The following is a 25,559-nucleotide window of genomic DNA, read 5'->3' as shown; positions in this document are numbered from 1 at the left end:
AATGTTTTTCGAGACGCCAGTTGCAGTGAAGCAACAAGGGCAAAGGGACACTTTTTAGTGATACTGTGGTAGATGGTACCCAGGTGTAGGAATGCCAGAGTGGTGTAGGGTAGCCTATAGTGTCCCTTAATGTTTTGTGCATGTGTCACGGTGCTCCTACATAGATACGCTGGACCCCAGGCGTTGTCATCCAAAGCAGAAAAAGGGGAAAAGTTAATTTGGGGATGAAGAATAAATTGAGTCCAGACCTTGTGATGAAGTTGAAAAGCAGCTTTACTTTCAATAAACGTTTCTTTAAACGATTTACAGACTTTATCTTGGCTCCCAGCAGGCTTTTGCATGAACAAAACGGTGGCAGGCAAACTCCTTGTTGCTACATCTGTCGATCTCTGGCTCTGCTGTGCTGACAGGCCTAAATAGAATCTCTGCTTCTGCAGGATGCTGCAACTTTTCTGTAGCCTGACTCTAGCTTAATCCAGGGAACTTTCTTCCTGGCTATTGGGGCTCTTGAGGCCGCCAAGCTGTGGCCTCTATATCCAGCAGAGCTGAAGGTGCCTGCTGCACACCCTTCCTTGGAAGGGGGTAAGCTGAACTGACTCTAACTAGTCCCTGCCCTCCTTAGAGAGAGGGTGAGAATGGAAAGAAGGGTTCCATTATCTCTAAATGTAGCTCTGCCATGCTTGCTGCCACCTTCTGGTGAACCAGGTAAATTACATGAATGAGAACAGTGACCCACATTAGAAATGCACAGTGTTTGTACCTGAAATAAAAGTATAAGATGACATTGCATTAGCCCATAGCAGATAATAGCAGATTGCGGAAGTGGTAATTGCATCCCTGGAACATTACACTAGTTGACGGACCCAGCTTCACATGGGTATATTTAATCTATTTCATTTAATGTTTGCGTGTGTTGTTAAAATATATCGACAGTATCCACTATAACAGTGACTGCTACAGTACCCAGACCCCTTAACAGTGACCTCCACAGCCCCCACCCCTTAACACTGACCCCCCCCCCCACCCACAGTGCCCTATCTCCTTAAAATGGGACCTCCACAGCAGCCCACCTCCTTAACTTTTGACCTTCACAGCAGCCTGCCCCTTTAACAGTGAGTTCCACAGCACCCCACCCCTTAAAAGTGACCTCCACAGGGGCCGCCCCCTTAACAGTGACCTCTACAGCACCCGCCCCTAAACACTGTCCATAGGTTATAGTCCAGCTGCAGGGAGAAAGTCACCCTCCCTCCCATCCCTGCAGCTGACAGAAGTTGATTTTTAACTTCATTTTTTCGATCCCCGTTTGCTGCAGAGTGGGAGGGGTGTGGCCTAACCTGGTCAGGGGCTTTGCTTAGCGGGATCGGGGGCGGGGTTTTTAAGTCCGTCTTTTGAGGGTGGCCTGAAGGGCCAGCCTACCTTCCCCTGAACTGTGACCTCCACAGCACTCCGCTCCCTTAACAGTGTCATCCACAGCAACCTGCCCCTTTAAAGCTGACCTACAGCAGTGAAGAAAAATGGCTCGGTTGTTATGGAAACCTGGTTTAAAACTGTGTATGTGGAGGGCCTGCAAGCTTCTATTGGCTGATAAGGGTCATGTGACCAGGCTTCTATTGGCTAATGCTTTTTTTGGGGAATATCTCAGGAACGGTACGTGCTAGAGAGCTGAGACCCGGTCTAAAACCTTCCCGGACACCTGATGTACCTGTGTGCCAAATTTCATGATTGTAAATGCGACGGTGCAGATTCCTTTAGCATGCATACATACACACACAGATACATACAGTCAGCTTTATAATATATATATATATATATATATATATATATATATATATATATATATATATACAGTACAGACCAAAAGATTGGACACACCTTCTCATTCAAAGAGTTTTCTTTATTTTCATGACTATGAAAATTGTAGATTCACACTGAAGGCATCAAAACTATGAATTAACACATGTGGAATTATATACATAACAAAAAAGTGCGAAACAACTGAAAATATGTCATATTCTAGGTTCTTCAAAGTAGCCACCTTTTGCTTTGATTACTGCTTTGCACACTCTTGGCATTCTCTTGATGAGCTTCAAGAGGTAGTCACCTGAAATGGTTTTCACTTCACAGGTGTGCCCTGTCAGGTTTAATAAGTGGGATTTCTTGCCTTATAAATGGGGTTGGGACCATCAGTTGCATTGTGGAGAAGTCAGGTGGATACACAGCTGATAGTCCTACTGAATAGACTGTTAGAATTTGTATTATGGCAAGAAAAAAAGCAGCTAAGTAAAGAAAAACGAGTGGCCATCATTACTTTAAGAAATGAAGGTCAGTCAGTCTGAAAAATTGGGAAAACTTTGAAAGTGTCCCCAAGTGCAGTCACAAAAACCATCAAGCGCTACAAAGAAACTGGCTCACATGCGGACCGCCCCAGGAAAGGAAGACCAAGAGTCACCTCTGCTGCGGAGGATAAGTTCATCCGAGTCAACAGCCTCAGAAATCGCAGGTTAACAGCAGCTCAGATTAGAGACCAGGTCAATGCAACACAGAGTTCTAGCAGCAGACACATCTCTAGAACAACTGTTAAGAGGAGACTGTGTGAATCAAGCCTTTATGGTAGAATATCTGCTAGGAAACCACTGCTAAGGACAGGCAACGAGCAGAAGAGACTTGTTTGGGCTAAAGAACACAGGAATGGACATTAGACCAGTGGAAATCTGTGCTTTGGTCTGATGAGTCCAAATTTGAGATCTTTGGTTCCAACCACCGTGTCTTTGTGCGACGCAGAAAAGGTGAGCGGATGGACTCTACATGCCTGGTTCCCACCGTAAAGCATGGAGGAGGAGGTGTGATGGTGTGGGGGTGCTTTGCTAGTGATACTGTTGGGGATTTATTCAAAATTGAAGGCATACTGAACCAGCATGGTTACCACAGCATCTTGCAGCGGCATGCTATTCCATCCGGTTTGCGTTTAGTTGGACCATCATTTATTTTTCAACAGGACAATGACTCCAAACACACCTCCAGGCTGTGTAAGGGCTATTTGACCATGAAGGAGAGTGATGGGGTGCTGCGCCAGATGACCTGGCCTCCACAGTCACCGGACCTGAACCCAATCGAGATGGTTTGGGGTGAGCTGGACCGCAGAGTGAAGGCAAAAGGGCCAACAAGTGCTAAGCATCTCTGGGAACTCCTTCAAGACTGTTGGAAGAGCATTTCAGGTGACTACCTCTTGAAGCTCATCAAGAGAATGCCAAGAGTGTGCAAAGCAGTAATCAAAGCAAAAGGTGGCTACTTTGAAGAACCTAGAATATGACATATTTTCAGTTGTTTCACACTTTTTTGTTATGTATATAATTCTACATGTGTTAATTCATAGTTTTGATGCCTTCAGTGTGAATCTACAATTTTCATAGTCATGAAAATAAAGAAAACTCTTTGAATGAGAAGGTGTGTCCAAACTTTTGGCCTGTACTGTATATGTGTATGTATGTGTGTGTATATGTGTGTGTGTATGTATGTATATATATATATATATATATATATATATATATATATATATATATAATTCATATATTTTTTTTTTTTGAAAACTGTTCTTCCACTACTATTCATTACAATAGAGACATCCAACATGCACCTGCTAGCTTGCAAGAGGTTAACCCTTTCAAGACCGGGTAATTTTCTATTTTTGTTTTTTACTCCCAGCCCTCCCAAAGACATAACTTTTTTATTTTTCCATTCACATACACATATGAGGACTTGTTTTTTGTAGGACAAGACATGGGACCATTTACGGTTACATATAATGTAGTGGGAAGCTGAAATAAAAAATCCAAATGGGGTGGAATTATTAAAAAAACACCACAGTTTTTTTTACACCTGTTACTTTCATTCTCCGGGTCAGTATGATCACAATGAAAATGCATACTGTATGTATAGTTTTTCTTGTGTTATAATACTGGAAAAAAGAAACTAAAATTTTTAGAAAATAAAATGTATTTGCATCATCCTATTCTGATCCCCATAACTTTTTTTATTTTTATGTGTACGGAACTGTTGAGGGCTCATTTGTTGTGGGAAGATCTGTACTTTTCATTGATACCATTGGGGTTGGGTGTGTATGGCTTTTTGATCACTTTTTATGAATTTGTTTGTGGCAGATGAAGCGACTACAAAAACAATTGGCCGTTTTGACTTTTTTTCATTTTGCCATTTCCCATATGGGATAAATATTTTTATATTGTAATAGTACGGGTGTATTTGCACACAGCAATACCCAAGATGTTTATTTTTAAAAATTGTTTATGCATTTTTGATTTCATTTTGGAGAAAGGGGAGTTATTTGAATTAAGATTTTTTTGATTTTAAAAACTATTTTTTGTACACTTTTTAGTAGTTCCCATAGTGAACTACAACAAGCAATCATTAGATTGCTTTTCTCGTAGACTCCAGTGCATTAGCATAGGAACTAATGTGCATCAGCCTCTTTTTACTCGGAAGGACAGAGGCTGCAGCACACACACACCTCGGCTCCCACGATCCTCACTAGGGGGAGCCAGTGCACAGCAGGGAGCGCGCTTTTTATCCTCACTGACCACGACATCTGAGGGGTTAAATGTATGCGATGGACGTTATAGTTGATCGCATACATTAGTCCCGAGTTCCTGCTGTTTTTAATACCCAACCGCCGACGTAAATTTACGTGAGCTGGTCGGAAAGGGGTTAAAGAGGACCTGTCACTCTTCCTGACATGTTTGTTTTAGTACCTACTTGCATTCCCCATGTAATAACAATTCTGGTGCATCTATTCTTATGTATGTATGTTGTGCCATTCCTCTGTTATTGCTACAAGAAGTTTCTGAATTAGAATTACCAGCAGCTTTCAGTAAAAGTACAGCTGGGTGTTACCAATTGCTGGCGTGTCCCTGTACAGTCTGATACTAGTAGAACTGATTTGACAGTCAGATACAGCCACTACGGGTAACAACCAGCAGTACCTGCTGGCAATTTATTTGTAAACTTCTAGCAGGAATAACACAGGAATAGCACAACATGGAGTCATAAGAACAGATTGTCCAGGATTGTTATTATATGGAGAATGCAAGTAGTTGCTAAAACTGACATGTCAGGAGATGTGACAGGTTCCTTAAAGGAGTTATCCCATGACATTTAAAAAATCATGTAGCACCTGACAACCTCTTTCTAACAAAGCTAGAACCAGCTCTGTACCTCACATGGATCCAGAGATCTCCCCATTCATTGCTCTGCTATATTTATATCATGCGTGTCCATGCTCCCCCGATCACAGCTCAGGTGCCAGTTGAAGGATGAAACTGAGCATGTGCGGCCATCTCAGTGAGCAGGTCAAAGAAATAAGAAAAAAAAAATCAAACAGCAGGTGGTGCTATACAGATACATTTTATTGAATAACTCAGTAGGTATACTAAATTTTTAATTACATGCGGTTACAAAAGTATTCAGATCCAGGTCAACACCTTTAAGATAAGGTCAACTGAATTGGTAGGCTGAGGTAAGAAAGTCCGTATGAAACGAAGAAGTTCTTTAAAGGGGTTGTCCAAATAGTTTTTATTGCTGACCTATTCTCAGGCCGATCAGCTGGTTGAAGAGAAGGCACGGGCAGTGCCAGCACTGCTTTCTTTTCATTTTTTACCTGCTTGCTATTACAATAGCAGTGGTGAGCAGGTATAACTACCGTACAAGAAGCCGTCACATTCACTTTTATGGGACAGCTCATTCCCATACACTTGAATGTGTCTATATGCGGCCACCCAGTAGACATCTTGTAAATTCAGTCTGTCAGGGGTCTTTCTTGTATGTACTGATATTGTTTGGAATTATTTTCATGATAAATTGGAGTTATTAACCAATGTAGAACTTAGGTTAGAGTGGACACATCTGTGTAAACTGTAAAGGAACTATGGCAACATGGTGACATTTAAAGGAACATGTCCACAAAGATACATGATTGGGTCTTTGCACACCCTGCACAGTAGTTCAGGTACAACATTGAAAACCACTCCAAATTTACCACATGTAGTCCTTAAGATAAAAAAAGCCTATGTTTAGTCACTTTGGAGTCTATTGCTTGTAAAATTTACTATAGTAAACACACTCTTGTGTTTAGGTTGTGATTGAAGCACAAGGTCTGGAGAGTTTAATAGCTGCCACTGCTGATGAGGGAGAAGAAGACCTGGAGTCCTTTGCTGGAATGTCAGCCATCTTGTTTGATGTCCAGCTTCGGCCTGTAACCTTCTTCCAGGGATACAGTGATTTAATGTCAAAAATGTTCTCGGCAACTGGTGACCCAATAAGTGTGGTGAAAGGGTTGGTTCTCCTAACAGATCACTCTGAGGTAAGTTACACCAAACCTTGCATATTTATATATGGTATTTTATGTACATGCATCTCTTCAAGTATTTTGTAGGATACAAGGCTAAAGTGCTCTGGGTACATTCATGTTCTGCTCCATACCTCTACACGAGACACGCGGATGATGCTGTATACATTTCTAACACCTCATTGAGTTCTCATATTGCTAATTCCCCTTCAGCGAGCTTGCATTTTGCAAGCATACATGTTTTCACTCTATATTTTACATCGGTTCCTGCAACTCATCCCAGTATTGTATATCACCACTCTAGCAACCCTGTCATAGAGTCTGTCAAAAATACATTGGGAATATTTTTTGGGTTCTGCTTGCAGTTATCAGTAAGGGTACACCCACACGGCATGGTGGTGATCCGGTTGGGTTACCGCCTTTCTGCAGTCAAGAACCGTGCGGCCAATAAGTCCGCAGCTGCCTTTCATTTATCCGCACTGTTTAGTCGGTCTTCATTGTAAATGGCAGCGTGGTATTAAAGTTGCCGGGTGGCCATTAACTAATGAAGGCCGACAATATACTGTATATAAAAAAGGCAGCTGCGGCGAATTGGCTGCGACGGTTCTTGACCGCAGAACAGCCTCAGCCCGACTGGATCACAACCGCGCAATGTGGTTGAACCCACATCAACGTGTGAGAGCGCATTCACATTTCACGGTTTTATGGCGTGGATTTGCCACCCTGGATTTTCATACAGAAAATCTTAATTGTTTTACAGTACTACCAAAGGGAATGAGATTTCTTAAATACAAAAAAAAAGCATAAACTGACCTGCAGAGCGAAATTGAGATCTGCAGGATGTCAATTTATGCTGCCTATCTCCACCACGGATTTCCGCCATTGTGATTCAGAGGGTGAAATTCACTGCCATTTCTGCAGCAAAAAACACCTGTAACTCACATGAATGATTTGCAACCATTTCCATTGTATTTTACATGGAGTGTGGTCGTACCCTTAAAAAAATAAATAAAAATGCAGAATCAATTGTGAAGAAGTAAAAATGTGTACAGGCTGCAAAAAGTAGTTCAGCCATAGTTTCTCTGACTTATTCAAAGGGCCTTATACCGAAAAGATAGACATATATTAATTTAACAAAAAGTACAAAAAAGCAGCACTTTAAATCTCATTAAAATCAACAATTATTGAATAATTAAGAACATATTTATAGCTGAATCCACAAAAAAAATCAGAGCACGCACAACATTGACGATGCATACTTATTCTCTACCCAATCAAAATAAATGTTCTTAAAAATGATAAGTTAGGACTTTATTAAAGTGGTGCATGCTCTATCTGAAATTAGAGCAATAGCCAAACTTTGGTCGTGGAATTTCTTTTATTTACAGAGTGAGGCCAGGTTCACATCTGGATTCTGATCCAACAGAAGAACAGAAAAAAAAAGAAAAAAAATGGATCCTGTATTTCCATTTATGCATATTTGACATCTGTTTTAGCCATTTCTGTAGGAGAGCCCTTATTTTAAATGGAAAAAAACCTCCAGCATGCATTTTGGTATTTTTTTTCTAATTTGTTGCAAAACTTAAAACAGGAGGTACAGCCATTTTGCCAGTATGTTCTATAAATAAAAAAATGAATATGTACCCTCAGTTTTTGAGATATACAGTACATTTGGAAAGTCTTTAGACCCTTTCTCTTTTTTAACATTTTATGTTGCAGCCTTTTTAAAAAAAAAAAATTTCCCCCATTATTCTGCATTCAACATAACTAGAAAGTGAAAACAGAATTTTACAAATGTTTGCAAATTAAAAATGTAAAATTAAAATGTCACATAGACATAAGTGTTTCTACTCTTTGCTATGACACTTAAAATTTAGCTCTGGGTGCCTCCTATTTCTCATAATCATCTCTGAGACGTGTCTACACTGTTGTTGGAGTCCACCTGTGGTAAATTCAGTTGAATGGACATTATTTGAAAAGACACACCTTTGTCTATATAATGTCTAACAGCTGTCAATACATATCAGAGCAAAAGCCAAGCAATGAGGCGGAAAGAACTGCCTGTAGAGCCCAGAGACAGGATTGTGTGGAGGCAAGATCTGGAGAAGGGTACAAAAATATCTGCTACACTAAAAGTTTGCAAAGGCACAGTTGCCTATATAATTCTTTAAATGGGAGAAGCTTGGAACAACCAGGACTCTTTCTAGAGCTGGCCACCTTACTAACTTAAATAATTGGGGTAAAAGGACCTTGATAAGAGTTGGTAACTAAGAAACCAATGGTTACTCTGTCTGAGCTCCAAAGATCATGTGTGCATATCGGAGAAACTCAAAGAAGGTCAACCATCACTGCAGCATTCCACCAATCTGAGCTTTATAGGAGTGGCCAGAAAGAAGCCTCTCCTCAGTAAAAGACACATGAAAGTTTGCAAAAAAGCACCTAAAGGACTCTCAGACTGTCCTTTATTGAACTTTTTGGCCTCAATGCTAAGTGTCATGTTTGGAGGAAACCAAGCTGAATGGAACAAAGCACAGATATATTCTTAAAGGGGTTGTCCAGGTTCAGAGCTGAACCTGGACATACCGTTATTTTCACCCCGGCAGCCCCCCTGAGCCTAGCATCGGAGCATCTCATGCTCCGATGCGCTCCAGTGCCCTGCGCTAGATCGCGCAGGGCACAGGCTCTTTTGTTTTTAATAACACACTGCCGGGCGGTAACTTCCGCCCAGCAGTGTGTTCGGTGACGTCACCGTTTTCTGAGGGGCGGGCTTTAGCTCTGCCCTAGCCGTTTTACTGGCTAGGGCAGCGCTAAATCCCGCCCATCAGTGCCGGTGACGTCACCGGGGTTCCTGTCAGCCCCATGGAGAGCCCGGTACGTCACCGGAACTCTGAAAAATGCCTTTGCCCTGCGCGATTTAGCGCAGGGCAAAGGAGAGCATCGGAGCATGAACTGCTCCGATGCTCATGTCAGGGGGGCTGCTGGGGTGAAAATGGAGGGCTGTCCAGGTTCAGCTTAAAAACCTGGTCCAGAGTGCTATGACTGGGCTATGACTGAGCCGAAGGTTTACCTTCCAACAAGACAATGAACATAAGCACACAGCCAAGACAACACAGGAGTGGCTTATGGACAACTCTGTGAATGTCCTTGACTTGAACTCAGTCTAACATCTATGAAGATACTATACTTGTAAATAGCTGTCCACTGACAGTCCTCATCCAACTTGACAAAGCTTGAGAGGATCTGCAGAGAAGAATGGCAGAAAATCCTCAAATGCATGTGTGCAGACCTTGTGGCATCACAGCCAAGAAGACTGGAGGCTGTAATCACAAAAAAGGGGTCTGAACACTTTTGTCAATGCAAGAGTTTAGTTGTTCCTTTTCAATAAATTAGCAAATATTTTGAACATTGTTTTCACTTTGTCATTATGGGGTACTCTCAATGCTGGATGATGGGGGAAATTATAACTTTTATTTTATTTTAGAACTAGGCTGCAACATAACAAAATGAAAAATGGAGGGGTCTTAAGACTTTCCAAATGCACTCTACATAGAAGAGAACTTGTTATGTTGCTAGTAGTAGTAGTAGTAGCTAGTAACAACTTTATATACTGTGTAAAACATCAATGTTTTTACATGGTAGCAAACAGTTCACAACTATTGACTACACTGAGATAAAGCAGGCCATGCCAATTGCAGTACATTGTGACTGGCTCTGCATTGGTACAATACTTTAATGTTATCATGGAACATAATAATAGAATATTGCTTGTCATAAAAGATTCAAGCACAGATTTTCCTTAACATGTTAATAACATCCATTCCGGATCAGCTGCTGCATGTTACCAAAATATAAGAAATGCTGTTTGTATGTAGTTTCACAAACATGTGGTTCATATACTAATATCATTACTGCAACATGAGGAGAGTTTTAAAAAGGACGTGTGTCACCATGTCTATTTCAGAAAATACTTGTATTCCCCATGAAATAACAATCGTACCACTTTTTTCTTTAGGCTGCTTTCACACAGTGTTTGATCAGTGATTTCCAACTATGATTGTGAGCCAAAACCAGGTCAAAAACACATAACAGGTGAAGACATTTCCATTATACCTTATCCCTGTGTATCCTTTACTCCTTGTCTTGGCTCACAATCACTGATGGATACCATTGACCAAACAGAGAACAAACACTGACTGTGTGAATAAGGTCTAACTCTGTATTGTGCTGTTCCTCGGTTATTCCTCCTGAACAGGGGCAAATTGGGAACTTAATGTGGCCCTGGAAAAAAAACTAAAAGTGGCCCCAATGTTGTAGGTGGGTCCAAATCGACAGAAGGTTGTGCTCAGAATACCATCCCACAGAACCAAATACCCCAGTGTGGCACAAAATACCTCCCCAGAAGCTGTCATTCTGTGGTGGACATTAATAGCTGCCACGTTCTGTCCTCCTCCTTTTCCTCCAGTTATCTCTAATATGATATGGAGCAGGGTGCTTGGGAGGTGAGATGTGGGCCACAACACTTGGGTGGCCCTATGAGCATCAGCCCACTGGGAAAATTCCCTGTAGGGTCTATGGCCAATCCGTCCCTGCTCCTGAATGTTTAGGAATAAATTGACCATTAGGTGTTACCATTCTCTTTTTCAAAGGGATAGGTGACTACACAGTCAGATACTGTCAGCATTGATTGGACAGTGTGTATAGGAACATAACTCCAATTTTTAACAATAACAACCAGGCTCGGACTGGCCTACAGGGGTACAGTTGAATCCCCCGGTGGGCCCCTGGTCTTCCACCTGCACAGTTTATTATTATGGACACGATCAGATAATTGAGATGACTTCTAGGTATAAAGGAGAGCTATCAGAGCCCTCTTCTCCCCAGGACCTACCTTCTCAAAGTTGCTGCAGGGACTCCCATATTCAATCATCTGGTATTATTTTGCTACTGTGTGAGCAGGTACGTACGGTGGGCCCCCAAAATCCATTTTACTGGTGGGCCCTGGGCACCCCAGTCCGACACTGATAACAACCAGTTGTCAATTTATTGATACATTTCTACGAAGACTAACATAGGAACAGCACAGTTTAGAGATGCTCCAGAATTGTTATTTCATGGGAAATACACTGTCAGGAGAGCTACCAGGTCCTCTTTCAAGGGAACTTCCCAGGAGCTTCATTCAAGCTGCATGAAATACTGACAGGCCCCCCAGTGGCAAAGCAATTATATTTACTCTGAAAAGGTGCAGAACTTTAGAGAAAACATGGTTTTAAAAATAAACTGGAACGGGAAGAAATGTCATGAGGGTGGCTTCCCTCTCAGGAAGAAGCTGGAGGGGAGCCGCCCTCGGACCTCATCTTTCCGTTCTCTGCTCTGAAATACTGCAGTGCTTTAGAGAAAAACATGGCCTACATAGCCAATATTTCATACTGTACATAGTAGGTGCAGCATGAACCTCCTGACAGGTTCATTTTAAGTTACCGTATTTTTCGCCCCATAAGACGCACTTTTCCCCCCCAAAAAATCGGGGGGAAATGCCCCTGTGTCTTATGGGGCGAATGCTGACAATTTAACATCGCTGGATGCGATGTAGAGAGAGCGGGGGCCGGGGGAGGGACTGGGAGGAGGAGCTGGGGGCCGGGAATAGCGGCGGGGCGGTGCAATCAGTGTAGTATAGCACCGCCCCGCCGCTCCGGTATACTAATATTAAATGTCTTATTAGATTAAAATGTATTAGATATGCCCCCTCACTCCTATATTGCTAATCGTACCTTAAATCCTATTCCTAGGTGCTGTAATGCAGGCTGGGCGGGCGGCAGCGTAACTCCTTGATGTCACGTGCCTGCGCCGCCTACTTTATGAATGAAGCAGGCGGCGCAGGCAAGTGACGTCAGCGAGTGACGCGCCGGCCACCCGGCCTGCATTACAGCACCTAGGAAAAGGATTTAAGGTACGATTAGCAATATAGGAGTGAGGGGGCATATCTAATACAATTTAATTGAATAAGACATTTAATATTAGTATACAGGCGGCGGCGGCGGGGGGGGGGGAGCTATTGGATGATCGGTGGATGCCACTGTTATGGGCTGGGGGGCTGTGGATGGCACTGTTATGGGCTGGGGGGCTGTGGATGGCACTGTTATGGGGTGGGGGGGCCGTGGATGGCACATATGTAACAGTGCCACCCACAGATCCCCCCTGTAACAGTGCCACCCACAGATCCCCCCCTGTAACAGTGCCACCCACAGATCCCCCCCTGTAACAGTGCCATCCACAGATCCCCCCCTGTAACAGTGCTATCCACAGATCCCCCCCCCCTGTAACAGTGCTATCCACAGATCCCCCCCCCTGTAACAGTGCTATCTACAGATCCCCCCCCCCTGTAACAGTGCCATCCACAGATCCCCCCCCCCTGTAACAGTGTGTCAGTCATCCACAGATCCCCCCATAACAGTGTCCGTCATCCACAGATCCCCCCATAACAGTGTCCGTCATCCACAGATCCCCCCATAACAGTGTCCGTCATCCACAGATCCCCCCATAACAGTGTCCGTCATCCACAGATCCCCCCATAACAGTGTCCGTCATCCACAGATCCCCCCATAACAGTGTCCGTCATCCACAGATCCCCCCATAACAGTGTCCGTCATCCACAGATCCCCCCCATAACAGTGTCCGTCATCCACAGATCCCCCCCATAACAGTGTCCGTCATCCACAGATCCCTCCCATAACAGTGTCCGTCATCCACAGATCCCCCCCATAACAGTGTCCGTCATCCACAGATCCCCCCCATAACAGTGTCCGTCATCCACAGATCCCCCCCATAACAGTGTCCGTCATCCACAGATCCCACCATAACAGTGTCCGTCATCCACAGACCCCCCCCCATAACAGTGTCGGTCATCCACAGATCCCCCCCATAACAGTGTCCGTCATCCACAGATCCCCCCCATAACAGTGTCTGTCATCCACAGATCCCCCCCATAACAGTGTCTGTCATCCACAGATCCCCCCATAACAGTGTCCTTCACAGATCCCCAGTAATAGTGCCATCCACAGACCACCATTAGTTCCAAACCCACCAAAAGCACACCTTTTGGTTAAAAATAATTTTTTTCTTATTTTCCTCCCCAAAAACCTAGGTGCGTCTTATGGGCCGGTGCGTCCTATAGGGCGAAAAATACGGTATCTTTTTTTTAAATATATATATATTATATGTTTTTTTTTTTTTTATATGTTGTCGAACTCTATGGCCTGCATATATAGATATTATTGTCCTGGCTGTTACATTAAATACATATTCATGATATTGTGAAATAATAAAGTAAAAACTGTTTTCAGATTGCCCACCACTGGGTCTGGTAATGACACCATGCTTTAACTTTCCTAGACTATTCAGCTGCAGTCTGGGCTGCAAGCCAGTGCAGAGTTCCAGGGCGGACTGGCCATTGATATCTCTGGAGGGATGGATTTCAGCCTTTGGTACAGGGAATCCAAAACCAGTGTTAATAATCGGTAAGAAAACCTGTTCCACACTCTTTATCTGCATGTACAATAAATCACTTGCTAGGAGCATCTTCCTAATAGGATTTTGTCAGTAATCTGTTTGCTGCATTTGTTTCTCGAATCACTGCAAAGGTGCACTACAAAATATGCAAATGAAAATACAAGGCTAAACCCTCATGCTAGATGTTAAAATGAGACTTTAGCCAATATATTCAGTTTAAGAACATATTGGAGCCCGCACACCCTGTCAAGGTATCTCAGTTGGCGCAGGACCTACCGCTAAACCTACCTATAGTGTGTGAACACTGTCTGATAGGTGCTAAGGTCCGACTCACAGCCAAGCTTCCACAAACCTCCAAAGTAAGGTCACAAATACAATGGGAGGAGGGAAGAGGCTGTGAGTCCCACCTATAACAGGCTAGTGTGACACAGGCTACCAGGTGCACCAGAATGTTACCAAAGAAAAATATAGAGACAAATCACTGAATAAAGTGGACTAAATGGGAGGAAATGCTTAGAACCCCAAATACTGTAGCGTATTTATAACCGGGGGAGCAAAACCTCCACATGTGATCCGCAGCAAACGGCAATCCCCAGCAAATAATGCATACAATGGAGGATATTGGCAGCGGATATAGAATAATGTGTGGATTAAACTATGAGAATAAATAAATCACTGCAAAGGTGCACTACAATGTATGCAGATGAAAATACAAGGCTTGTATTTTCATTTGCATATATTGTAGTGCACCTTTGCAGTGATTTATTTATTCTCATAGTTTAATGCACTATACTCTGGTGGTCCACATCCACTGGCATCTCTTTTTAGACAGTGCAAAGTGCAACAGTATTAGTCAATCTGCCCCAATGTTTTAAATCAGCAAATGGTAACAGAGTATACAGTTGCAAGAAAAAGTATGTGAACCCTTTGGAATGATATGGATTTCTGCACAAATTGGTCATAAAATGTGATCTGATCTTCATCTAAGTCACAACAATAGACTATCACAGTCTGCTTAAACTAATAACACACAAATAATTAAATGTTACCATGTTTTTATTGAACACACCATGTAAACATTCACAGTGCAGGTGGAAAAAGTATATAAACCCCTAGATTAATGACATTTCCAAGAGCTAATTGGAGTGAGGTGTCAGCCAACTGGAGTCCAATCAATGAGATGAGATTGGAGGTGTTGGTTACAGCTGCCCTGCCCTATAAAAAATACACACCAGTTCTGGGTTTGCTTTTCACAAGAAGCATTGCCTGATGTGAATGATGCCTTGCACAAAAGATCTCTCAGAAGACCTACGATTAAGAATTGTTGACTTGCATAAAGCTGGAAAGGGTTATAAAAGTATCTCCAAAAGCCTTGCTGTTCATCAGTCCACGGTAAGACAAATTGTCTACAAATGGAGAAAGTTCACCACAGCTACTACTCTCCCTAGGAGTGGCCGTCCTGTAAAGATGACTGCAAGAGCACAGCGCAGACTGCTTAATGAGGTGAAGAAGTATCCTAGAATGTCAGCTAAAGACTCACAAAAGTCTCTGGCATATGCTAACATCCCTGTTAGCGAATCTACGATACGTAAAACACTAAACAAGAATGGATTTCATGGAAGGCAACCACAGAGGAAGCCACTGCTGTCCCAAAAAAACATTGCTGCACGTTTACAGTTTGCACAAGAGCACCTGGATGTTCCACAGCAGTACTGGCAAAATATTCTGTGGACAGATGTAACCAAAGTTGAGTTGTTTGAAAGAAACAAACAACACTATGTGTGGAGAAAGAGGCACAGCACACCAACATGAAAACCTCATCTCAACTGTGAAGTATGGTGGTGGGGGCATCATGGTTTGGGGCTGCTTTGCTGCATCAGGGCATGGACTGATTGCTATCATCGAAGGAAAAATGAATTCCCAAGTTTATCAAGACATTTTACAGGAGAACTTAAGGCCACCTGTCCACCAGCTGAAGCTCAACAGAAGATGGGTGTTGCAACAGGACAATGACCCAAAGCATAGAAGTAAATCAACAACAGAATGGCTTAAACAGAAGAAAATACTCCTTCAGGAGTGGCCCAGTCAGAGTCCTGACCTCAACCCGTTTGAGATGCTGTGGCATGACCTCAAGAAAGCGATTCACACCAGACATCCCAAGAATATTGCTGAACTGAAACAGTTCTGTAAAGAGGAATGGTCAAGAATTACTCCTGACCGTTGTGCACGTCTGATCTGCAACTACAGGAAACGTTTGAAGTTATTGCTGCCAAAAGAGGTTCAACCAGTTATTAAATCCAAGGGTTCACATACTTTTTCCACCTGCACTGTGAATGTTTACATGGTGTGTTCAATAAAAACATGGTAACATTTAATTCTTTGTGTTATTAGTTTGAGCAGACTGTGATTTCTATTGTTGTGATTAAGATGAAGATCGGATCACATTTTATGACCAATTTGTGCAGAAATCCAGATCATTCCAAAGGGTTCACATACTTTTTCTTGCAACTGTACAAGCTAGGATATATGCATAGTATGTTGGATTGTAAAAGAGTGAGAATGAATAGAGAATCAATTTCATACCTTTTGGATCTTGCATACTGTATTTTCCAAACCATTCTGTGTCACCATTTTTAACCACACTGGTGGTGTCTTTAAAGATGGCGCCCGCTCCTGAGCGGAGCGGGTGCTATAGCAGCAGGTGGCCACCTGCTTATTATAGCAGACACCCGCGGCTCATGTCCGCAACCGTCAGTAATTCCGATCGCAGACATTTAACCCCTCAGATGCTGACCAATCCTGACCACGGCACCTGAGTGTGTGAAACACCTGAAGTGCGTGCTTCCGGTGGTGCTCTGCCTTCCCCGTGTGCATAGTATTTCCATGGAGCCCTTGACTGTAATAGGGCTCCATAGGAAAGTAGTAAAATCATCATAGATTCCAATGCAAGTGCATTGGAGTCTATGATAACAGCAATCTAATGATTGCATGTTATAGCTCCCTATGGTAACGATAAAGTGTAAAAAAAATAAACTAAATTTAAAAAAATAAATACACATCATGGGTGTCGCGATGGACAAAAACGGCCATAGTATAAAAGTATAAAAATATATTCCCTATACGGCAAACAGCAAAACGGAATAAAGCGTCCAAATGGCCGATTCGCCATTTTTGGTCGCTTCATTTTCTACAAAACAATTTAATAAAAAGTGATCAAAATGTCATACACACCCCAGAACAGTATCAATGGAAAGTTCAGATCACCCTGCAAAAAAATGAGCCCCCATACAGCTCCATACACATAATTGCAAAAAAGTTATAGGGGTCAAAATATGGCAACAAAAAAATTAAACTTATTTTTTCCCCACTTTTTAATATTTTTTATCACTATCAAAACACAAGAAAAACTATACGTATAAGGCATCAGTCATAAATAAAAAACCTGAAAAATTGTAGTGGAATTGCTTTATTTTAGCAATTTCACCCCATTTGGAATTTTCTTCCCGCTTCCCACTACATCATATGCAATATTAAATGGTGGCATTGGAAAGTATAACTTGATCCACAAAAAGCAAGCCCTTATATGGCTATGTGAACAGACAAAAAAAGTTATGGTTCTGGGAAGGCAGGGAGCGCAAAACGAAAACGCAAAAAGAAAAACAAAAAAAAAAATCAGGCCTGAAAGGGTTCAATTCACCTCTTCCCAACATCAGGCATACATGTATGCTGGATGTCTGGACTTTAAAGATGGAGGCCGCTGAGAAACAAAGTGGGCACCATAGCCACCAGGTGCCTGAGGTTTTACCATGGCATCTTAGTTGGCTTTTTCTGGGAGGGCTACAAACTGTTCCCCTATGACAAGAGCCGTTTAGTTGCTATAGTGGCCTCTGATATTCAGAAGGCTCCAAGGCCTGTCACAGCTAAATTCCTATGAAGCCCTGACTTCGGCTGGGTTTGATAGAAACAGAAACATAGTGAATCTCCCATAAACAGTGGTAAATCAGTCTATGGGAGAATCATTCAGATGATCGCATGTTAAAATCCCCTAAAAATAAATGTAAAGAAATTTTAAAAAGTTGTGATTGATATATATATATATATATATATATATATATATATATATATATATATATATATATATAATAAAAGGATATAAAAATTAAAATTGTACCCACTTCCCTCTTTTAAAAATAAAGATCACCACGTGTCAAAATGCTAGAACTGTTAAACTATAAAAGGACTTATTCTCGTACAGTGAATGGTGTAATGGAAAAAAAATCTAAATGGCTGAATCACAGATTTTTGGGGGTCACTTGACCTTCCCCCAAAAAATTTATGAAAAGTGATTGAAAACTCACTGATGTCATGTTATCTTTTACTTTACAGTGGGGCTATAGTTATTATAGGAAACATAACCCTAGACTCGGAATTTGCTAATGTTGGTATGGAAACCCGCCTCGAAACAGAATCATCCTTCAACTTTATTACAACTGTGAAGTTTTCATCATATCCATTTTTGGTTTGCATGCAAATGGATAAAGGGACGTTTCCCTTCAGGTAATTTTTTATTTTTATTTTTTGCCATATGAGATACGTACTACCGTATTTTTCGCCCTATAAGACGCACTTTTCCCCCCCCAAAATTGGGGGGGGGAAAGGCAGTGCGTCTTATGTGGCGAATACTTGAGTTTGTATACCGCCGACCACATGCTGCGCAGTGCGGTGGCGGGTGTATTAGTAGGCATGGATGAGGCAGGAGGGGCCAGCATCCAGCTCTGTAACTACAGCGGGCCCGGTGCAGTCACTGTATTCTGCTACACCGGGCCCACTTACTGTAGGAGTCCTAACTGCAGGCAATGCTAACAGTAGTCTTTTATGCAGCCTGTACTTACGATACTAACTTTCCGGCAGGCAGCGGGCAGGAGGCTGAACTGGCGGGCGGGCGCTTACAACGTAACTCACTATGTCACGCGCCGGCTCCGCCCACTTTATGAATGAAGAAGGGAGACCCGGCGCGTGACATAGTGAGTTACGTTGTAAGCGCCCGCCCGCCAGTTCAGCCTCCTGCCCGCTGCCTGCCGGAAAGTTAGTATCGTAAGTACAGGCTGCATAAAAGACTACTGTTAGCATTGCCTGCAGTTAAGACTCCTACAGTGAGCGGGCCCGGTGTAGCAGAATACAGTGACTGCACCGGGCCCGCTGTAGTTACAGAGCTGGATGCCGGCCCCTCATCCCTATTGGGGGTCATTCTATGGATGGCACTGTTATGGGGGTCTGTGGATGACACATAGCGTAAAATGCTATTTATGTGTCATCAACAGATCCCCCATAACAGTGCCATCCACAGTCCCCAATAACAGTGCCATCCACAGTGCCATCCACAGTCCCCAATAACAGTGCCATCCACAGTGCCCCCCATAACCGTGCCATCCACAGATCCCCATAACCGTGCCATCCACAGATCCCCATAACCGTGCCATTCACGGACCCCCCATAACAGTGCCATCCACGGACCCCTGTAACAGTGCCATCCACAGATCCCCATAACCATGCCATCCACAGACCCCCATAACAATGCCATCCACCAACCCCCCCATAACAGTGCCATCCCCAGATCCCACATAACACCATTAGGCACACCTTTTGGTTCAAATTTTTTTATTTTATTTTTTCCTCCTTAAAAACCTAGGTGCGTCTTATGGGCCGGTGCGTCTTATAGGGCGAAAAATACGGTATATGTGGGCATGTATGGTAAATGACAGAATAATTTCCTGAACATTTTAGTTATGTAACATGATTCTTGTCAGCAATAATAAAGGTGACTTTGTCCATTAGAAAAAAATATATAAAGCAGAGAGGATAGCTTCTTCTGCATCCTACTATTGTATATGTAAAGATGGCAGGGTTGCCAACCATCCAGAGATTTCTAGACAGTCCGTAAAAATAAGAAACTTTATTCTGTGTCTGTAAAAAAAAAATTGATGTTTTTTGGTGATTTTTTTTGAGGAGGGTTTTACTTGACTAGATTATTTTGGAGGTAATTATGAACATATTACCAGCGTTTTCTCAGTAATGAGTTTTTAGCAGTATATTGAGTTATAGATATGTATTACTTATTATATTTATCATTCATTATGGTTTTTGTGATTTTGGGGTAAGTTGTCCAGAAAAAAAGATAAATTCTGGTTGGCAACCCAGAGGGTCGACAAAGATTCATTATGCCTTGCAATGTTCTATAAAGACATTAGCAGAGTGAGATGTTGAGAGGGATATCCAGCTCCCTGCCACCATTGCAGGTGAAAGAACTACAAAATATTCCTCCATCACGGTTGGAACCAAATCTTTTGACATATAGCCCTAAATTCCCTGTTAAGACATGGAGTTAAATTATAGATTTCTGGCTGCCCGTATCCACTACAATAGGAGGTTTAGACATACACTCTAAACATGATCATTTGGTTGTATTATCCCGACAGAGGTAAAAAAAAGTATGTAGTAAGCTCCCTCTAGTGGCAGCTTCAGGTAGCCAGTATTTTACAATTTATCTCTATGGCAGAGATATGGAACTTTGCATAAAATAAAATGAAGCACCTTGTCTATGAAGTTTTACTATGAAACTAGGTTGAAGTGTAAAGTAACATAACTTTGTAAGTGGTTTGGGCTAGAGTTTTAAATAATACTACTGGAAATCAATTATAGTATTATGATAAAATGTAATATGCTGCATTGAACATGTTTAACATACATTTAGATACTATACAAAAAGTTTGATATATGTGTAATATATTTGTAGATACTGCAAAGAAAAATTGGGGTTAGTCAACACATCCAGTGCGCAGGTGCGCGTTGCCATGGCTGAAAGCACAAAGGCAAAAAAATATATACAATGTAACAGCACTCTGCAAACCAAATAAAGTACAATAATGCCAAAATAATAGAAAGTATTCTGGTGCAAATGCTACGCTAATAAATTTGAGATGCTTGGCAAATCATTTTGTACAAAATTATTTGGGCCCGTCTGCCAAACGTCAAGGTGATCTCAGTAAGACGGGAACCTAACACAAAATAACACATTAACTGGTGCCATACTGGCCTCCATTACATTCAGGGAATGCAGGTTCCACATGCATGCCGATCCCACATTATATTATGCCTCTTATGGTGCCAAAATGGCCTCTATTATATTCAGAGGATGCAGGCTCCTCATGCATGCCGAACCCACACTATATAATACCTCTTTGGTGCCGGCCTCCATTTGTTCATAGAATGCAGGTTCCACTAGCATGCTGAGCCCACTCTGTATTCCACCTTACTGTATAAATAGTAAAATACAAAAAGGCTTGATATTTAATGAATCTCCTGAGCATTTGTTTTCATTTTGCAGGCGATACATCACTAAGTATGAGAAATTGCCCTGTGGCAAGTCATACGTATCTCGAAAAGGAAAAGTACAAAGCATGATGGGTTCTGAGCTTCCTCTTCATCAGGAGAACTCGAATATGTGCAGGGTAGTGTTTGGAGAGCAACAAGATTCCACAGACAGCTGGTTTTAAAGAGTCATATCATTGCATTGCGCCAGTGAATATGATTGGAGGGTTGTGTATGTACTGTATTTGTTTGGTGCATGCATAAAGTTTACATATTTACTATTTAAAGTCATTTGTAAAGTGTTAGGAAATAAATAAATTGTAGTGGTTACTAAGTGCACTAATATTGTTAGAAAAAGGTCTGTATTATCCCTAAAATGCAGAGGCTGCTCAGATTAGTTGGCCCCTTATATAGGTAAGAAACCTGCTTTATTCACTGGTCAGTACATACTGAACAGAAAAACTAATGTGTTACTACCTTGTGAAGCCATCATAAAAATTTTAAAGAATATCAGAGCCTATGAAGAATAACTGATAGCATTAACATGTGGGTTAAACTATAAAGACAGAAGGAAGGTATCATAGATGGGTTGGAATTAGCCATTCAATGTGAGAATTACAGTTAATATATCTTAATTTAAAGTCATTATCAAGAATTACCAGGGCTGTCCATCAATGGATTTCACTGGGCGTGTAGTGTCTTTTAAGAAATCCTCCATAGATTAAGATAGATCAGGTGTGCACAACCTGCGTCCCAGGGGCTACATGTAGCCTTCGATTGTATTCTTTGGACCCTTCAACCTTCTGTCAAGTCAAGTTATGCTTGTTTGTGTCTAGTACCTGCTCACATGTATTTTTCGTGTCAAGAAAAGTGGAGAGGTGTGTATCGTGGGGGCAGAGACAGTTGCACTAATGGTGTAATGGTGCAAAGTGTAGCCATCTCTGGGACCACCATATATTGGCAGAATGGGGGCCCCCTGACTTCTGTGTGACACTCCAGAAAGGAGTAGATAAGGGGTGGCCCTTCATAAGTGCAGCTATCTTCATTGTAGATTATGTCAGTAATAAAACACGTGACTGATTCAGCATCTCGCGTAAACTAAAAAGGAGAGAGCCACATACTTGCCTACTCTCTTCCTATCTGGAGTATGTATGAAACAGAGAAAAGAGGACCCTCTATCTCCCAATAGGTGGGAGTACTAGAAGTGCAACTGGCACATATCAGATATTTTTGGTAGCACCCTTAAGTATTACTGTGGCCCTTGGACTTGGTTTAATTTGACATTGTGGCCCTCAGACCAGAAAAGTTTGGGCATCCCTAAGATAGATAAATATAGATTTACACAGTTACTGTAGGTGGTTTAAAAATATCCACTGAGCTCAGCGTTTTTTATACCAACAAAATCAAATTGATCGAGAGAGGAAAGTAAAAAAAAAAATACTTAAATGGATTTTCCTAGATTTCCTCTGGATAAATCATCCGTATCTGATCAGTGGGGACCCTGCCAGGACACCCAGGACCCGGCAATCAGATGTTTGTGCCATGGCCTTCTCGCAGCTTTGCCTAGGCCATGTGACATCACGGCCTCCCACCAATCAGATACTGATGATCTATCCATAGGACAGGTCATCAGTTAAAAAAATCTTTGAAAACCCCTTTAATAGAATAGAATAATTTGTCATTGTCATTGTTCGGAAAAACTCCGTCCTGACCTTCAGCTGGCAATCAGACATATTCAGCATACACATGAATAGGAATGAGCCATCCTATTGAAATGAATGGTACGACTTGTAATTACACCCGCTCACCTCTGCGCTGTCAACAGAGAGCAGGTAAACAAACAAGGGAAGGCAACACTCATATGGAGTAAAGCCTTCCCTTCAACCAGCTGATCGGCGGGGGTGCCAGGTGTCAGCCCCCCACCGATCTGGTATTGATGGCCAATCCTGAGGATAGGTCATCAATATTAAAATCCCAGAAATACCCTTTAAACAATTTCAGCAGTTTTTGTCCCACAGGGTTACATTTCAGCCTAGCCAGGAGTCCAGTCATGTTGCTTTTCTAAAAGCTACAGGTGAAACTCCAAAAATTTGAATACCATGCAAAGTTCATTTATTTCAGTAATGCAACTTAAAAGGTGAAACTAACATATGGATAGACTCATTACATGCAAAGCGAGATATTCCAAGCCTTTATTTGTTATCATTTGGATGATTATGGCTTACAGCTTATGAAACCCCAAAGTCACAATCTCAGGTCCCCTTTGCTCGGGGGGTATGGATTCATTAGCTAACTAGAGTGTGACACTTTGAGCCTAGAATATAGAACCTTTTCACAAAATTCAAATTTTAAGCTGCATTAATGCAATTGATTTTCATTTGCATTACTGAAATAAATGGACTTTTGCAGATATTCAAATTTTTCGAGTTTCACCTGTATGTATAGCCCTTATCTCTAAACTACTGACCGCTCAGTTAGATAACATTTTAGCTATAATAAGTGTTTATGAGATGTCAGGAATTCTGAGATAAGGGCTATACATAGTTTAGTGTAAAGCTGAAACTTATATACTCTGCAGCTAGGCTATAATTTAACCATGCAGGACAAAAACTGCAGAAAATTGGACCACCATCCACTCTAACATTTATCATATATTCAGTGGATAGGTGGTATATATGTGGTTGGAAACCCTCTTTAAATCAATATACACTTTTTGCCAAACTAATTCTTCCTCAAGAACATTCCATAAATTGACCATTCAGGCAGCAACATTTTTGTATTTTGAGATTAAATCCATTCCTTTAAACTAAAGGTGTTTTCTGTGGGGTCAATAAATAGACACATTTGAGAAACTCTAAAGAGATTTAAGATAAAAATGATTAATATTGGATAGTAGGATCTGAGACAAGGTTGTCACTCCTGGCCTCTAAGTTTTCAATGCCCCATGATGCCATCCATAAAATGGTACTAACCTATGAATATACTGGTAAACCCCATATAAACGTTAGAAAACATCATATTACAGTAAAATGTGAAGTATATCTCTACACGTGTAACAAAGTAAAAACTGTTTTAAAATAAAAGATCATGAAATGCATGTCTAGTTTTCTTTTTATTTCAAATAACAGAAAACTAAAAAAACAAGTAGAATTAGCTAATTCTTATTTTTGCAATAAGTAATATACAGATGTTGCCAGGGACATAACTAAAAAGTTCTTGTCCCCATAGCAAACTTCTCAGTGGGGCCTTTCCACTCCCCCCTACCCTGACTCCCTGAGGGAACTCCACACCTGACTCCTGACGCCTTGTTCGCAAGCAGCAGGGGTGACCCGCTGGTGTATGGCACATGACCGCTTCAGCCAACCACTGTCTACCATTGAGTACTTATTGGTCTATCATCGAGTCGAGCATGTCACCCTGGTATATTTCTGGTAGATACAGCTCCTGTGGAAGCGAGAGTACACACCCATGCACCGTGCCACCTTTGGATTAACATATACTAGTTATCCCCTGACATGTTCAGCATGAAACTACAGGTTCTAGTATGGCCTGAACAGGTGTAAAGGTATGACACCATAGGAGTGACGACAGCACTGATCAGACACAGTGAGTGGCAGAATAAACGTATACATTTAGTGACTTACAGGTAACGTCTCCTCCCAATTTATTCACCATTCAGTTCAGACAATGATGCCTCCTCCCAGTCATGAGTCGTTTCTACAGAGTTTGCTGCCCAGATGTCTTCAGCTTCTTGCTTTACCAACACATTGGCACCCTATATACTAATACAAACTCCTCTTAGTGCCACACACTGTATCCCGAAAATAATAGCAGCATACACTCTGCCCCTGAATACTGTCATGTCACATACTATGTCAACTGGAAATAGTGCCACACACACACACACTGCTCTTAATGGTAATGCCAAATGCTGACTGCCCCCATATAGTGTCACACATTCTGTACCCCCTGCAAATGGTGTCACATGCGCGTTGCCCTATGTATGTAGTGCCACACACATAAAGTGCCACATGCTTAGTACCCCTGTATATAGTGCCACAAGCTCACTTCCCCTTTTATATAGTGCTTCCTTAGCCCCTTGTATAAACTATGTGCCCCCTTTATCTAGTAACCCATATACAAGGTTTCTTGCAGATACAATTGAGCGAAGGGTCCTCAGAAACTGGGTAAATTGACCTTGTGCCTGGGGCAGGGGGCCTAAAATATTTGTCTCCTTCCTCCCTAGCGCTGCACCTCCCTGCAAGGAGGGGGATAAGGTACAAGTTAATTATGTTTAGGCTGTATTCACACGTCCGCAATGTGTTTTGCG

General features: G+C 41.9%; 1 protein-coding gene across 1 annotated transcript in view; it reads left to right on the top strand.

Moving 5' to 3' along the window:
• LOC122924568 (microsomal triglyceride transfer protein) overlaps nucleotides 1-23,414 on the top strand; it is a 121,181-nt gene extending 97,767 nt beyond the window's left edge. Inside the window, exons 15-18 of the mRNA XM_044275801.1 lie at nucleotides 6,143-6,370; nucleotides 13,745-13,869; nucleotides 18,248-18,418; nucleotides 21,246-23,414. Coding sequence (XP_044131736.1) covers nucleotides 6,143-6,370; nucleotides 13,745-13,869; nucleotides 18,248-18,418; nucleotides 21,246-21,414 — 693 coding nt within the window. The 3' untranslated portion in view covers nucleotides 21,415-23,414. The remainder of the gene's footprint in view (nucleotides 1-6,142; nucleotides 6,371-13,744; nucleotides 13,870-18,247; nucleotides 18,419-21,245) is intronic.
• Nucleotides 23,415-25,559: the final 2,145 nt, after the last annotated feature.

The sequence above is a fragment of the Bufo gargarizans genome, chromosome 1 (assembly GCF_014858855.1).
Source record: "Bufo gargarizans isolate SCDJY-AF-19 chromosome 1, ASM1485885v1, whole genome shotgun sequence".
Classification (NCBI taxonomy): Eukaryota; Metazoa; Chordata; class Amphibia; order Anura; family Bufonidae; genus Bufo; species Bufo gargarizans.
Note: the sequence above shows the minus strand (reverse complement) of the source record. Positions and strands in the feature narration are given on the sequence as shown.